The 12,405-nt window shown below is 39.3% G+C and overlaps 1 protein-coding gene across 10 annotated transcripts in view; it reads right to left on the bottom strand.

Moving 5' to 3' along the window:
• The window catches only part of Prosap (prosap), a 38,084-nt gene that overhangs the window by 3,345 nt on the left and 22,334 nt on the right, over positions 1-12,405 (bottom strand). For 3 of the 10 annotated variants that reach the window (XM_066401160.1, XM_066401161.1, XM_066401159.1), the window contains exons 2-11: positions 10,092-10,185; positions 7,819-8,002; positions 7,136-7,153; positions 4,714-4,839; positions 3,963-4,143; positions 3,133-3,452; positions 2,359-2,620; positions 1,619-1,822; positions 1,000-1,197; positions 13-250 (exon numbers count right to left, since the gene is read on the bottom strand). In XM_066401160.1, coding sequence (XP_066257257.1) covers positions 13-250; positions 1,000-1,197; positions 1,619-1,822; positions 2,359-2,620; positions 3,133-3,452; positions 3,963-4,143; positions 4,714-4,839; positions 7,136-7,153; positions 7,819-7,980 — 1,709 coding nt within the window. In that variant the 5' untranslated portion in view covers positions 7,981-8,002; positions 10,092-10,185. Of the gene's footprint in view, positions 1-12; positions 251-999; positions 1,198-1,618; positions 1,823-2,358; positions 2,621-3,132; positions 3,453-3,962; positions 4,144-4,713; positions 4,840-7,135; positions 7,154-7,818; positions 8,003-8,092; positions 8,345-10,091; positions 10,186-12,405 lie in introns of those variants that run through there. The other 7 variants (XM_066401157.1, XM_066401154.1, XM_066401156.1 and 4 more) reach the window with 7 other exon arrangements.

Below are 12,405 nucleotides of genomic sequence, written 5' to 3'. Positions count from 1 at the left end.
GATTTCATTTACGGTTTTTTGGATCTGGGAGCTGTGGCGAATTGCTTGGACGTACTCTCTCGCCTCCCGACTACACGACTCCCAGATTGAGATGGCACTGGAATTCTGGCGTCACGCGCAACGATCATGGGGGCCTGGATTGTGTGCCGTAATTTGACTTCTTGGACGCAATGGGCCGGAAACAGTCCGGAACGGTTGCCAGAACTGCGAACGTTGCCTTCGAGGTAACCGTCATCTGTAGCTCCAGTCACTATCAAAAGAAAGTCTATTGAGAACTAGACGACCCATAGCTACAATAATCTAGGGAAAAAACTAAGAAGGCGATAAATCAGAAACATGCATTACTTGAAAGATTATTTGTTAACATTGACAATAGCGCTGGGGCAGACGAGAATCATGTAATAGGTTGTTTGGTAAATTACGCTATGAGGTATTTGACACAAGGGCCGTAAGAAGTTGCCATTTATGTTTGGAGCTATATGAAAATTCTGAGAATGTGCCATTTTAAGATTAAATTAGTATTAACTCAAATAATAGCGTTGGCTAAAACCTGCATCGAACTAAATGAATAGTTATTATCGGTTTTCGGGGACATTTAAAAGAGATAAATGGGTCAATAGAAGCGGGGTCTGCAGAAGAGTTTATAAGAAATTGGCATTGCTCAAAACAACCGCCTTTAGGAGTTTTAGCTAAGTCGGTGAATAGGAATAAAAGGGCAATTCTGAGGAATTATATGATTGCAGTGGAAAAAAGCAGATTGAGAACCAAAAGAAACTTACCTACCTTGTTATTTTAATCTGAAACGTTGCAATTTTCTTTTTACTAGCTCATAATATAATTGGTTTTGGACCCACAACAAGTAATAATGTTATTAAAACAATGAAGTGCGTACAAATAATAACTCTAATGTTTTTTAATTAACCTATTAACCCGCATAGTAATGGTATCGCTTTAATGTTAATGCCAACTTTTAAGGAGTTTGTCAAGTCTTCCACTCACCCTCAATCAGTTCTCCCTCCCTGATACTAATATGGCCCTTTTCCTTGGGAGAATAAGATTCCACGCAAACCACAGTACTTCCGGGCATGGACATGCTGCAGTTCGTGGTATCTGAGTTGGCAGTACCCACTCCAGAACTATCACTGATGATGTCGCTAGCGTCGCCGAGACTTTTGTCTGTAACACCCAGTGCAAGCACTGAGATCCATTACGCAAATTATGACAGATGTTTGCTATGATATTCCAAAAATGCTGCTATAAAATGTTTCAGTGCATGGATGAAAAATAGCCTTCTAAGGTTCTGCTACTGAAAGCGATTTATGTTTATAGCGACGGTTAGTCGACCAGAAATGTCTTATTTTGTGCCAACCGGCGGTCACGAACGAGAGTTTCGTGACATAATATCGTGGCCTGAATGTAAGCAGCATATTGAGATGGAAAATAGTGTGAAAACCACCAAAGGCACAAGCCTATAATGGAATTTTCAAGGAAGGTGTATTTTTCCTTTGCATAACTAAAATTAGCGCACGATCAATTAACTGCCATTCCAGCTTGACATAGATGACAAGGAAAAAGTTCATGAACAGCATTAACAAGATTGAAAGAAGAGTAGATTTACCTGTAACGATGCTGGCAGTATCCATCTCTGGAGGGACACTTCCGTCGCTGAGACTAGAACTGGCAGAGCTAAAAGGGAGGGAGGATCGGTCACTAGGACAGGGAGAGGGTGGTAAATGGAGGGTGCTCAATGAGGGAGCTCTGGTCAACAATCCAACGGCGCTACGCCTTTTGGGGTTGTAGCTGGGGGGTCCGCGAAAAGGGACTGAAAAAGTTTGCGTTTGCAAGAGGGGCATGCCAGAATACGATGATGATTTGCTTGAAATGATTTAATTCGTGCAATCAAGACACTGAAATCGTGCGGAATATATCATCAAAACATTAACGATCAAAAGCACCACAAAGAAGATGCTTGTAACTCATTAAATCCGGGCAAATTTCTCAGGGCAATTCACTCTTGGCGAGCTAATAAATCGCGGTTTTAATTAAAAATGACGCATCGAGGTGAAACGGATTGCGCATTAATATTTTGATGCATTTCACTTTTAACATGCAAATTGTAAATTATCATATGCACTAAGCAGAGAGATAGAGCCGCACATAATTTATCAAACGGAATTTCTTCAAGAATCCCCCACTACAGAGCATCTGGCAATGTAACGATGTGATTTTGGTCACATTGAAGATATGTCAAAGCCTGACAACTGAAAAGCAATTGTACTGCGCATTTCTCCAAAACTCTGCTTTACTATTAACCCATGCATGAAATCTCATCAAAAAGGGGAAAATAATTGCTCTTACCAACATCCTCTTGCCGATAATTTTGGATCAGCTCAACCAGCTCCATGTTGCCAGCTATCACAGCTACTTGACAGGGCGTCTGATTAGCGTAGTTGAGCGCCTGTCGATCTGCGCCGCGGAATAATAATTGACGCGCGCAAGAGTCCTGTCCGTTGACTGCGCACACATGAAGGGGCGTGTTTCCGGACGCATTATGCGCATTCATGTCTGCGCCATAGAACAAGAGATGCTCGAGGTGCTTGAATAGGCCGTGTTTGCACGCCTTGGAAACAAAGAAATTAAGATTACTTAGCCTCACTTGCAGATGCCACGCTCCTTATATGAATTTCTAGCAAGTGATAGAACAACATGTTTTTCACAATCTCACTTTAGTAAAATATTCTAACAATGAAAAAACCTTAAAATGTATAGTTAATTTCCCAAAACGCTACTACAAAACACTTCGCTTATGCGAGATTTAACTTAAATAAACGTGTATTAAAAGGGATCTTTGTACGCTTAATATCGACAAATACGTACATTCCATAGAAAATCTCTCGAATTTATGAGTTTTCAGTGCGATTACGCCAATAAATTAATCAGACACGTTTTTAACAATTAAAACTAAAGTTTTGTCTGGAAACCGACTTAACCAGAATGGGGCAGACAGGTCAAAGCCCTGACAATTTTACTCAAAATATAATTTCCATCGAAAATAAGGAGCTATACTTCTAGCAGTCAATGATGTATTCTTATTTGATATCTATATTTTGGAACTTGTGCAGATATTCTTACCTGATGAACCTCTTGCCATCCCTGGGTGTCTGCAGCCCCAGTCGTCGCGTGGTCATGCAGAAGGGTTTCTGCAAACACCGGATCCACATTAGGGCTTATGGTGAAATAGAGAGGAGTGAGCCCTTTGTTGTCCTTGTAATTGGGAGAGGCTCCCAGCTCTAATAAGGTCTTGAGAGCCTCTACACTTCTGTGTTCCACAGCTCGATGTAGGGCCGTGGAACCGTCTTTGGTTCGGTAATCCAGGATCGCCCCTCCATTCACCAGAGCCATGAGCACTTTGTCAGGTTTCTTTATGCCTGTGGCGATAGTTAAAGGTGTTTCTGGAAATATTTTTTAAAGACATTTTACCTCAGATAGTACTCACACAAGACCGGCATTGATGCAATTAAATAATATTACTTTGAACCTATTATTGAACTTGAAGGGTTAATATCGATGATTTGAGCAGTACTCGTTAATTTTTTGCACCTATTGTTATTATTATTAGAAATCAATTATCGTCTGTAGTTCCGCCATAAAACATGCACTTGAATAGATAACTGATTGCCCGCATTACCCAGCAAAATATGGAAAGAGACGCGATCTAGTTTTTGCAAAATTTTCCAGGCCAATGTTGATAAACATGTCAGAGAAATTTAAGTTAGGGCCATATATCAATGTCGGGGCAACTTTGCCAAGAAGATAATTTCCATAGAAATAAAAGAACTGGCCAGTGCTCTACGCTGAATTTGTCCTTTCCATGGAAATTGCCTTGTTGGCAAATTCACCAATAGGTTGATATATTGGCCTTTAAAGGGTTACTACATGGAATTCAAACCAAATAGCCTTACCTCCCGATTCCTGGCAATGGAAATTCGGATCCAGTCCCTTCGAGCACATTTTCGTAATTTTCTCTACCTGCCCATTCTGAACGTAATCCAGGAATCGGCGAAGATTTGCCCTAGTGTGCAAACTTTTCAGCTGTTTTTCGTCCAAAGTGATCATTTTATAAACTCGACGCTTATACTTGAGCTGAAACAGGGAATAAAACTATGGATCTTTTATATCCTTAACATGTATAAATTGCAGAGGGATTTGTGAACAAGGGAGAAGACAAGTGGAGCACAGTTATTTATCAAAATCTTTAACACGAGCTACGGGTAAAGCGGGACATGAATTGGTAGGTCCAGATGCCTTATTTTTGGTTAGCAGCTGGAGCGATATGTTACGTCAGTGTGGAGCAAAATTTATCACAGTCACTCGGTTACTTGAGCCGCTAGAATTTTTGTAACACTTGAATTTGCTCTTAATCGTGTACTGGTTTATCGCAGATATTAGCCAAGAATTTTGACCACTTTTTTGGTGCTCCACTGTCCTAAATTTTTATCAGCAACACATCCGCTTTCTGTCCAGCAAAACCTACTGCTGTAACTGAGCAATCTAAACCAGCAAAACTTTTCGGAATTTTCGTCTGCTCATAATGGGGATTTTGCCACTTACACAAAATCCAAGAAACAAAACTTTCTTTTCGCTTCAAACTTGCCAATAAAGTTACTCAGTGTTAACAGCACATGACTAAATAATCCCCGGCACGTAACTCACCTCGAGATAGCCCACAGGTCCATTAAAGGGATAGTCTCCGAGGCGTCGTTCCTCATCCAGAAACTTGCCAGCTCTGCCATTCTCCGGAGGGAAAAACAGGCCATAGTTGAAGCTTTCCTTAAGTTCCTAAAGGCAAAACACGCGCTGTTATTGCGAGCCTTGGAAAGCTGTATAATTAAATGCAAAAGGGGAACGTCCTCTAAAAGCTGGAACATTTATCGGTCAGTAACATTCAGAAAAGTTTCAGGCATTTTGGGAAACAATAAAGGACAAATTCAATGTACTAAAATTAGGAAAACCACAGGTGGATATGAGTTATCCCTAGAGCAGCCGAAATGTTTGTTACCTATGGGAAGAGGTTCACGGCATTTACAAGTGCAGTGGGAGCTAATGATAATTTAGCAGGACAAAATCTCTTAATTTTAATTACACCACGCACAAGGTTTTTTTAAAGTCAATTCCCAGTCTGCTCCAGGTGCTCACATGGGTGGATGAGAGGATGAGACAGGAAAGAAATCGGACACCATACAAGTTTACATATTAAACGCGTTATTATTACCTTTTTTCGATGTAAGGAATTATAAGCCGCCAACTAAGTAGATACAATCTGCTAATTATGATTGATGAGAAGAGAATACGTCTATGATCCCATTAATTAGTTAAATAAACGCACACGAAGCTAAATTTAAGCTCAGTTTACGCCCTCGCGAGACAGGCTTTCCCACGATTAAAACTGCGGGAAAATCAGATAAACCTCGGGAAAGTCCGATTCGTGCGAGGCGAAAAACAACGGTGACTTACTTGATTTCACAGGTCACTCGAGCTACTCTTCAAAAGTTATTCGCAGCATTGCTCAGCATTTAAAATTGCAATTACGACCCCTTGTGTATGCTAATAATTAATCTTTTTTATCGTACATACAAAGCAAGTCTCGGTATTCGATATACCAGGACACAATAAAAGTTTATCGTCCGGACTCTGAACAGGTCGTAAGAAGAACTTTTGTTCTTTCGAAGCTTTATGATCGGCTCGAAAGGCACGTAGGGCAAACTTAGTTTCTTTTGAATTATAAATCAAATTTAATGGCAATTGCCGGTTTCGCAATTTGTAGCCCCATGTGTGTGTGTGTGTGTGTGAGGCTATATGGAACGTAATTTTTCTTCTTGTGCAGTACCGATGGTAATTATAGCGGTTGAGTTCCATTAGCACTTGGCTGCATTCCATTAACAGAATAGTGACCGTTGGAAATCAAATCTGATTCCATAAAGAGATAGCAAAATGGGACTAAACATGCACCGGGCGTTGTTATCAGCAAAACAAGTTCAAAAGTTCCATTGTTTGGATATCAGGTAAACACAACTGATGGCATACTAGAACACAGTCTTTAAATATGTTAAGGACATTTATGAGCAAACATACGAGAATATGAAATTAGAGATTCCTCGAAATGCTCGCCTTGGAAGTTCAAATAGCACCTGCCTTCAAATATTTGCACAAACGTTGTAAAAGGAGCAGAGCAACAGAGTCAGATTACATATGGCTTATAGTAACATAACCGATGTTTCATAAAGACGATAAAGCTTGCAGGAATTTCGTATCTATCATCTTGAAGATGTCATAAATTTCACTTACAATACGGTAAAGTCGAAAATACTACAATTGAATTCATTTGTAGATAGATTAGCGTAATTGCGTATTGTTTTCGAGATATTCATAATTATTTTGGCATAGATAAAAGGCGTTTTTAACGAGAAATATGTGACACGACATCTCGGAATCAATTATTTACTATTGTGCTATCGTTTTGGTTTGTTTTAAGTAACTAATAACAAGTGTTACTAATTTAGCAATCAATTTTGAAATTTAAAAAAACACCCCTATGAGGGTCGATTTCGTATGAATCATATGAAATCGTATGAAACTTGTGAACCACTGATCTCAGCTTACCACCACTTAGTCTTTCAGTGACCACTCACAGAAATGCGATCTCTCGTCTGTGCCACGTGGCGCAAAGGAGAGAGGCAGCTGCGCCTCAAGTTCATTACAGTGTTTTAGAGGACTTTAAATGTTATTTTTAATTATTGCTCTGGTAATGAATTTTCAACATTGAATAGTCTTTAAATGACCAATCACAGTGATGCTCTGCGCCATTCATCTCCCTGACGCACCTGTGCTTTTTCAATTAACCAAGGAATTGGAGGAAATTATAAGCAATGAAGGATCGATTTATAAAGTCAGCGATGTAGATGATTTATGTTGCACTGGCGAACAAACTCACTAATTTTTCAAATCTACTTTTTCTTCGTTGTTAAATGTTTCCATGCTTGTTTATAAACACTACGTGCCAGGCATTCCCATGCAACCAAATGCTAAACACATTGAACCTAGTGGGTGCCAAAATGCATAACTGCTTGGTACCTACCCGGAACCAACTTGCCACCTGCGCGTGTCACCAAATGAAAAACAAAAATCAAATAATAAGAAACACATTAGTTTTCTTTCTATAGTTCTAATGAGTGGAAATGGTAGTACACATATGAAAACTTCGTTGCATCAAAGAGTACAAAAAATATATAAATTAACTCGCGAATAATAGCAAATCAGGCTTAACCCATAAATTATGGTTTAAAACCAGGTAAAAGGAGGAATTAGTATATAATTTTTATGTAATTTCGGTGGAATTATAAAGCACATCAAATTCCAATAAAATTAGTCCTGTCGTAGCAAAGTCGATTTTTCGTATTTCCAGTCCAATTTTGCCAAAAATCATAAATTTGACACGCTTTGCGCAAGCTCGGATTACTTCACTCTGTATATGCTTGAAACGCAAGTATCCTTTTGGAACCTAATCTACTAAGCACATATTTACACCACAATGTAATTATTGTGTTATACTGATCATTAACATCGCATCAGACCAATTTAATTATTCGGGAACCTAAAATTTTCCTGCCCAACTACTTTTTCGAGTGATTTAATGCATTGGTGTTGAAGCTGGTGAAGGTGCGCGTATTTGAGGATTGAGGGGTCAAAAATTGAGCCTAAAATGCAATTTGTCCCCTCAAGCTCTCAAACTTAAGTCGACATTGATGCAGGCGGATCTACCTTAGGAAGGGCGGCTAGACACTGCTGCTTCACGTCCCAAACGAGCTGATCCCGAGGGAATTGCAGGCACTTCTGCACGCTCAACTCTGGCACGTTTATGCGTACCAGAAGGTATCCTGAGTCTTGAGGACCACCTCGCATCAGCTCGTCCTCCTCCTCCATCTTTGCCAAATGAATGTCACATCTGAAATGGTAAAGCGGTTGTAGTAACATAGATGGCGCCACATACTGAAGACATCTAATGAACAAATAAAGGGTCAGCCCTAAGACTTACATGCTAAACTTGATTTCGGACAAGGAAAAATTTTCTATAAAGCCATTATTACTCATTTCAGCACTATTGCCTATCGAGCCGATCAGTTATCTATAGGAATGTCTTACACTTCACTGCACCATTGCAACTTCACCTTATTAAATTGCAGGGAAAAAACTCCACGAGAACAGGTTGAACACAATTTACTGTGTACACTGATTGTTCCACATGAACAAGCAAAGTATTAACTGACAAATAAAGCTGACTTTGGCGGTTTCAGATAGTGAATCTCGACTCAGGGTGTGCGAGCGAGAAGGCAAACCATTTTTATCTTATCTTATCAGTGATTCTAAGGAGGTGGCTATTTTTTGTTGTATCTTTCTTTATTTAAAGGGAAATCTTTGTTATTTTAGAAGTCGCTCTTGTTGCAAGAGACGAACTCTCCTGCGGCAATCTGGATTTTCTAAGATCAGTACATGCAATTGTAAAAAAATATTACTTAAAAACAAAAAAAAACATCATTTTCAGACAATTCTAGTAAATCAATCGTGAGATTATTGCCAAGGCAGCAATGCTGGGGGGCAAAACAATGATGAATCCGTTATATATTGCCTCTTATGCAAGCAATCCGACATGCACCCCCTATACAAACGTCCGCTTCACCGTGATATACGGTGTTGCAAATATTTTTTGATCATATTACAGTGTTTTAGGAAACAGACTCCGTAAAAAAGGAAACTATTGTTAGAATCCAATAATGGAATAAAATTAAATGTGCCTTGCAAGTGCCGATCTAATTAATGAACGTTTGTGAATGTAAATGAGTTTCGTGAGTGAAGTGAAGAATGCAACTTTGTCCTCCTTTTTTATATTATTTTTACCCGGCCCAAATGCGCGAAAATTCGCTATGGCATCAGAAAAATCAGTTTTTCCATGGATTCCAATATTATCCGAAGTCATGCCGATTACATCGCTATAGGCGATACCCATCCATGATAAATGTCAATATTCCAATAGCCCATTTCAGGCGTCGAATATTAAGCCCCAAAGGTATTTCAATTTTCCTAGCTGTCAGCCAGATTGAGAAGGAGAGATTAGACAGAGGTTTTAGCGAGAGATTTGGCGTAAATTATAATTATTTCCAAACTAGATTTGCGAAAGTTTTAAGATCAGAATTATCACACAGAGGTGCTTCAATTATAACTTTAACAGAAACTTCCATTATTGCCACGATATGTAATCATCCGGTCTCTGCCAAAGCTAACCGGCACTTAAACACGAAATCGCATTTCTCCCCAGGGAAAATATTCATTTCAACTGGCACTTAACAAATTTGAATTGGAAATGCTCTAGATCTTCTCTGCTGCTGCTCGCAAATGATGGAATGTATTACCGATGATTTTGTCTTAAGAAAGACGTGGCGCTAAAAAAGGGCTTGAACAGAAGATTTTTCAATCTGCTGTGGGTGTGTTGTCGAAAATGATGGGGTCATCTTCAGGTGAGAGTGGGATTTTTTCCTGGGATAACAATGCAAAACGCAACGACTTGCAGCATGCTCTTTCTCACGAACAAAGACAGGCATTGACCGCGGTCGCCTCCGCCAAAGTCGCTTCCTATGTCCCTGGGGCCCACGGCGACCCCCTCATTATTGACACGAAAACAAAGATCAAGGAATTCCGTTCCGTGTTTCAGCCATCATTTTCTATTTAAAATTCAAATTTTATAGCTTATAACATATCGGTTCGGACGGCTTGCAAAGCGCTCATTGAAAGACAAAGCATTCATGACATATTGTAAGCCAATACGGTGCTTAAAACTGTACTTTAGTGCTAATTACTGCGAAAGCAATATCATTGCTCGGTGTCAATCTTGTCTGCGGATATTCAGAAAAGCTCATTTTCGAGTAAGGAAGTGGCAAGAATCACAATGCTTTCGCAGCAGAAGCACGTTACTTACTACACAGCCCACGTATGCGATATTGTTTAACAAATTGTCTTTAGCGTAATAAATTGCTACTTACCGTTAATTTACGGAGGCATATTCTTGGCCTTTAAAGGATTCAGGAAAAATCACACCTACATCACTTTGCGCCACCCTAAGGGTCTCATTCAGACCTGGAACAGAAGAGAAATGTGAGTAATATCTTAGCGAGGTCGATTTGTCTGATATGTAGTGGGTAAAGCAGTGTAGAAACGGGTTAGTTAGTTGCACATTTTTGGTTGAAAGTCTATATTTGAGAATAAATACCGAAGCACTAACATACAAAGCTCTAAGAGAGTTCTAAAATGATTCAATGAAATCAACCGCTCTTGAGATTTCAATCGCCTCTGCTCTCATGCATGTACCCCCATACGGTCTTACGTACTTGACTCTATCGTTAAACGGAAACGAGATCCAAAAACTCAACTTTAGATAAATCTAAAAATTTACAAAATCGCTGGAATTAGAATTGTTAAATTCATAATTGTTAAACTGAATTAAAGTTTCTAAGACCCTTCAGATATCAGCCCTGTGCACCTTGGCTGCACGTCAAAATAGAGGCAAAACTATAGAACTTATCCAGCCTAGTTGGCTCACTCACTGATCATAATTACATTATAGAAAATTCCACTTTATACAGGGGGAATTTTGGAGGTTTACAGAAGATGGTTGCAATAATCATTGATCTCACACCACGACCCCCATGAGAGGTCTCCAAAATCCTGACTTTCTATGCGCTTTTTCAGAATTTGATCGTTTTTCATGTTTTAAGGCATAATTGCGTGAATTCGTTAAACAAAAGTGGACAATTTAATGTAGCTGCAAAAATAAAGGAAGAAGCCATTGAGTTACATGATCATTTTGTAGCAGCAATTTCTGCTGATAAAGCATGATTGTTTGGATTTTTCTTTCGGATAGAATTGAGATATTTCTCGTTTTAGCAAACCAAAAAACTAATTGAGGTTTATTGGCATCTTTCCGCTCTACCGACTATGGTTTGCCCCAATCGAGAGCAAAAGAAGAAAAAGGGTTTCTAGACCGAAATCCGCCAGTTATAATCGATAAAGACAAAATCTAATTAGTTCTATAGCGCAGTTTTTTGGCTTTAGATAAAACCGTTTAGTCGTAAAAAGGTGGTTTTCAGTGACACCACCAAATATGCCAATTACGGTCCTCAATCTCTTCAGGAGCATCGAATTAGCTGTCATTCAATTATCGTTACGAGTTGCTGCACTTTCTAATCTGCACGAGACAATTGTGTCGATTATGCAATTACCTGTTGTAGTAGTTTAAAATATTATCTCGCCTTCTGATCTTTACGTCGCCAATGACCATTTCTAGCCAGGAATTTATTGTTATTATTCAGCTAAGTGGTTATGTTATTATGTATTTACTTTGATGCAATAAAGAGGGACGCATAGGCGAAAATCTTGCGAAACGCGGCAAGAGATGCGTAAAGCAACATTTCTTCACCTCTTTTTCGCCACGGTATCAAACTAGTGTCATTTAACCCACAAAGTAACATTGTGATTGTATTCAGCGAATTTTACGTGCTTCGAAACAATGGCACCATTTCCTAATTGTTTTTCATGCAGTGTAAGTAAAGCTGTGTGTGACTAAATTCTCCATTAGAATTGTTCTTCATTGCAATGTGTTTTTCTTAACGTTGAACGATCAGAACCAATTATGTTAATGCAAAGGGAAGTTACCACCCTTATCACGACACAAAACACCCGATGAAAGCTCCTCTCTTTCCGCAGTATTTCATGCCGGTCACTGAACTTAATACGCTTTTCCATTACACAAGAGTTGTGAAAGGGGTGAATGGAAAGCTGCATGTTTTCACCCCGAAAGCGACGATAATGGAAGTATGCATTTTTCAACCGGAGAATATTCCCACGATGATGCATTAATGACACATCCGACTTTCTTATATACGAAATTGATATCGGATTTCCTCTCAATCGAAACGGACTCAGATGAAAGTGTTAATTACCTGCTAAGAAATCATTTAAACGAGTCTTGATTACTCCTGGGGCCGAGCGCAAGCCTTGCAGAACAAAAGAAGAATTTCCAAATGGAAATACCTTGATGGACCGATATAATACAGGCGTAATAACTCATTCTGTATAGCCAGATCGCCCTGTTATCGATCACATGGCGTCTGAGCGGTTGCCAGGATACAGGCGTGGCTTGAATCCTGCTGTATTTTCAGCTTCTTGTTGTTAGGACTCAAAGAAACAGACAGATAAATGTATCTAGAACTTGCCTGAGTATTATTCGATAACCCAACACAAATACAGCTCTTTTCAATCATGCCGGCAAAGGCGAGGAAGATACTTTATATAGAAAGT

Source organism: Euwallacea similis, chromosome 22, assembly GCF_039881205.1.
Source record: "Euwallacea similis isolate ESF13 chromosome 22, ESF131.1, whole genome shotgun sequence".
Taxonomy (NCBI): Eukaryota; Metazoa; Arthropoda; class Insecta; order Coleoptera; family Curculionidae; genus Euwallacea; species Euwallacea similis.
The sequence above is the reverse complement of the archived record's forward strand: the minus strand, read 5'-3'. Positions and strand labels throughout refer to the sequence as shown.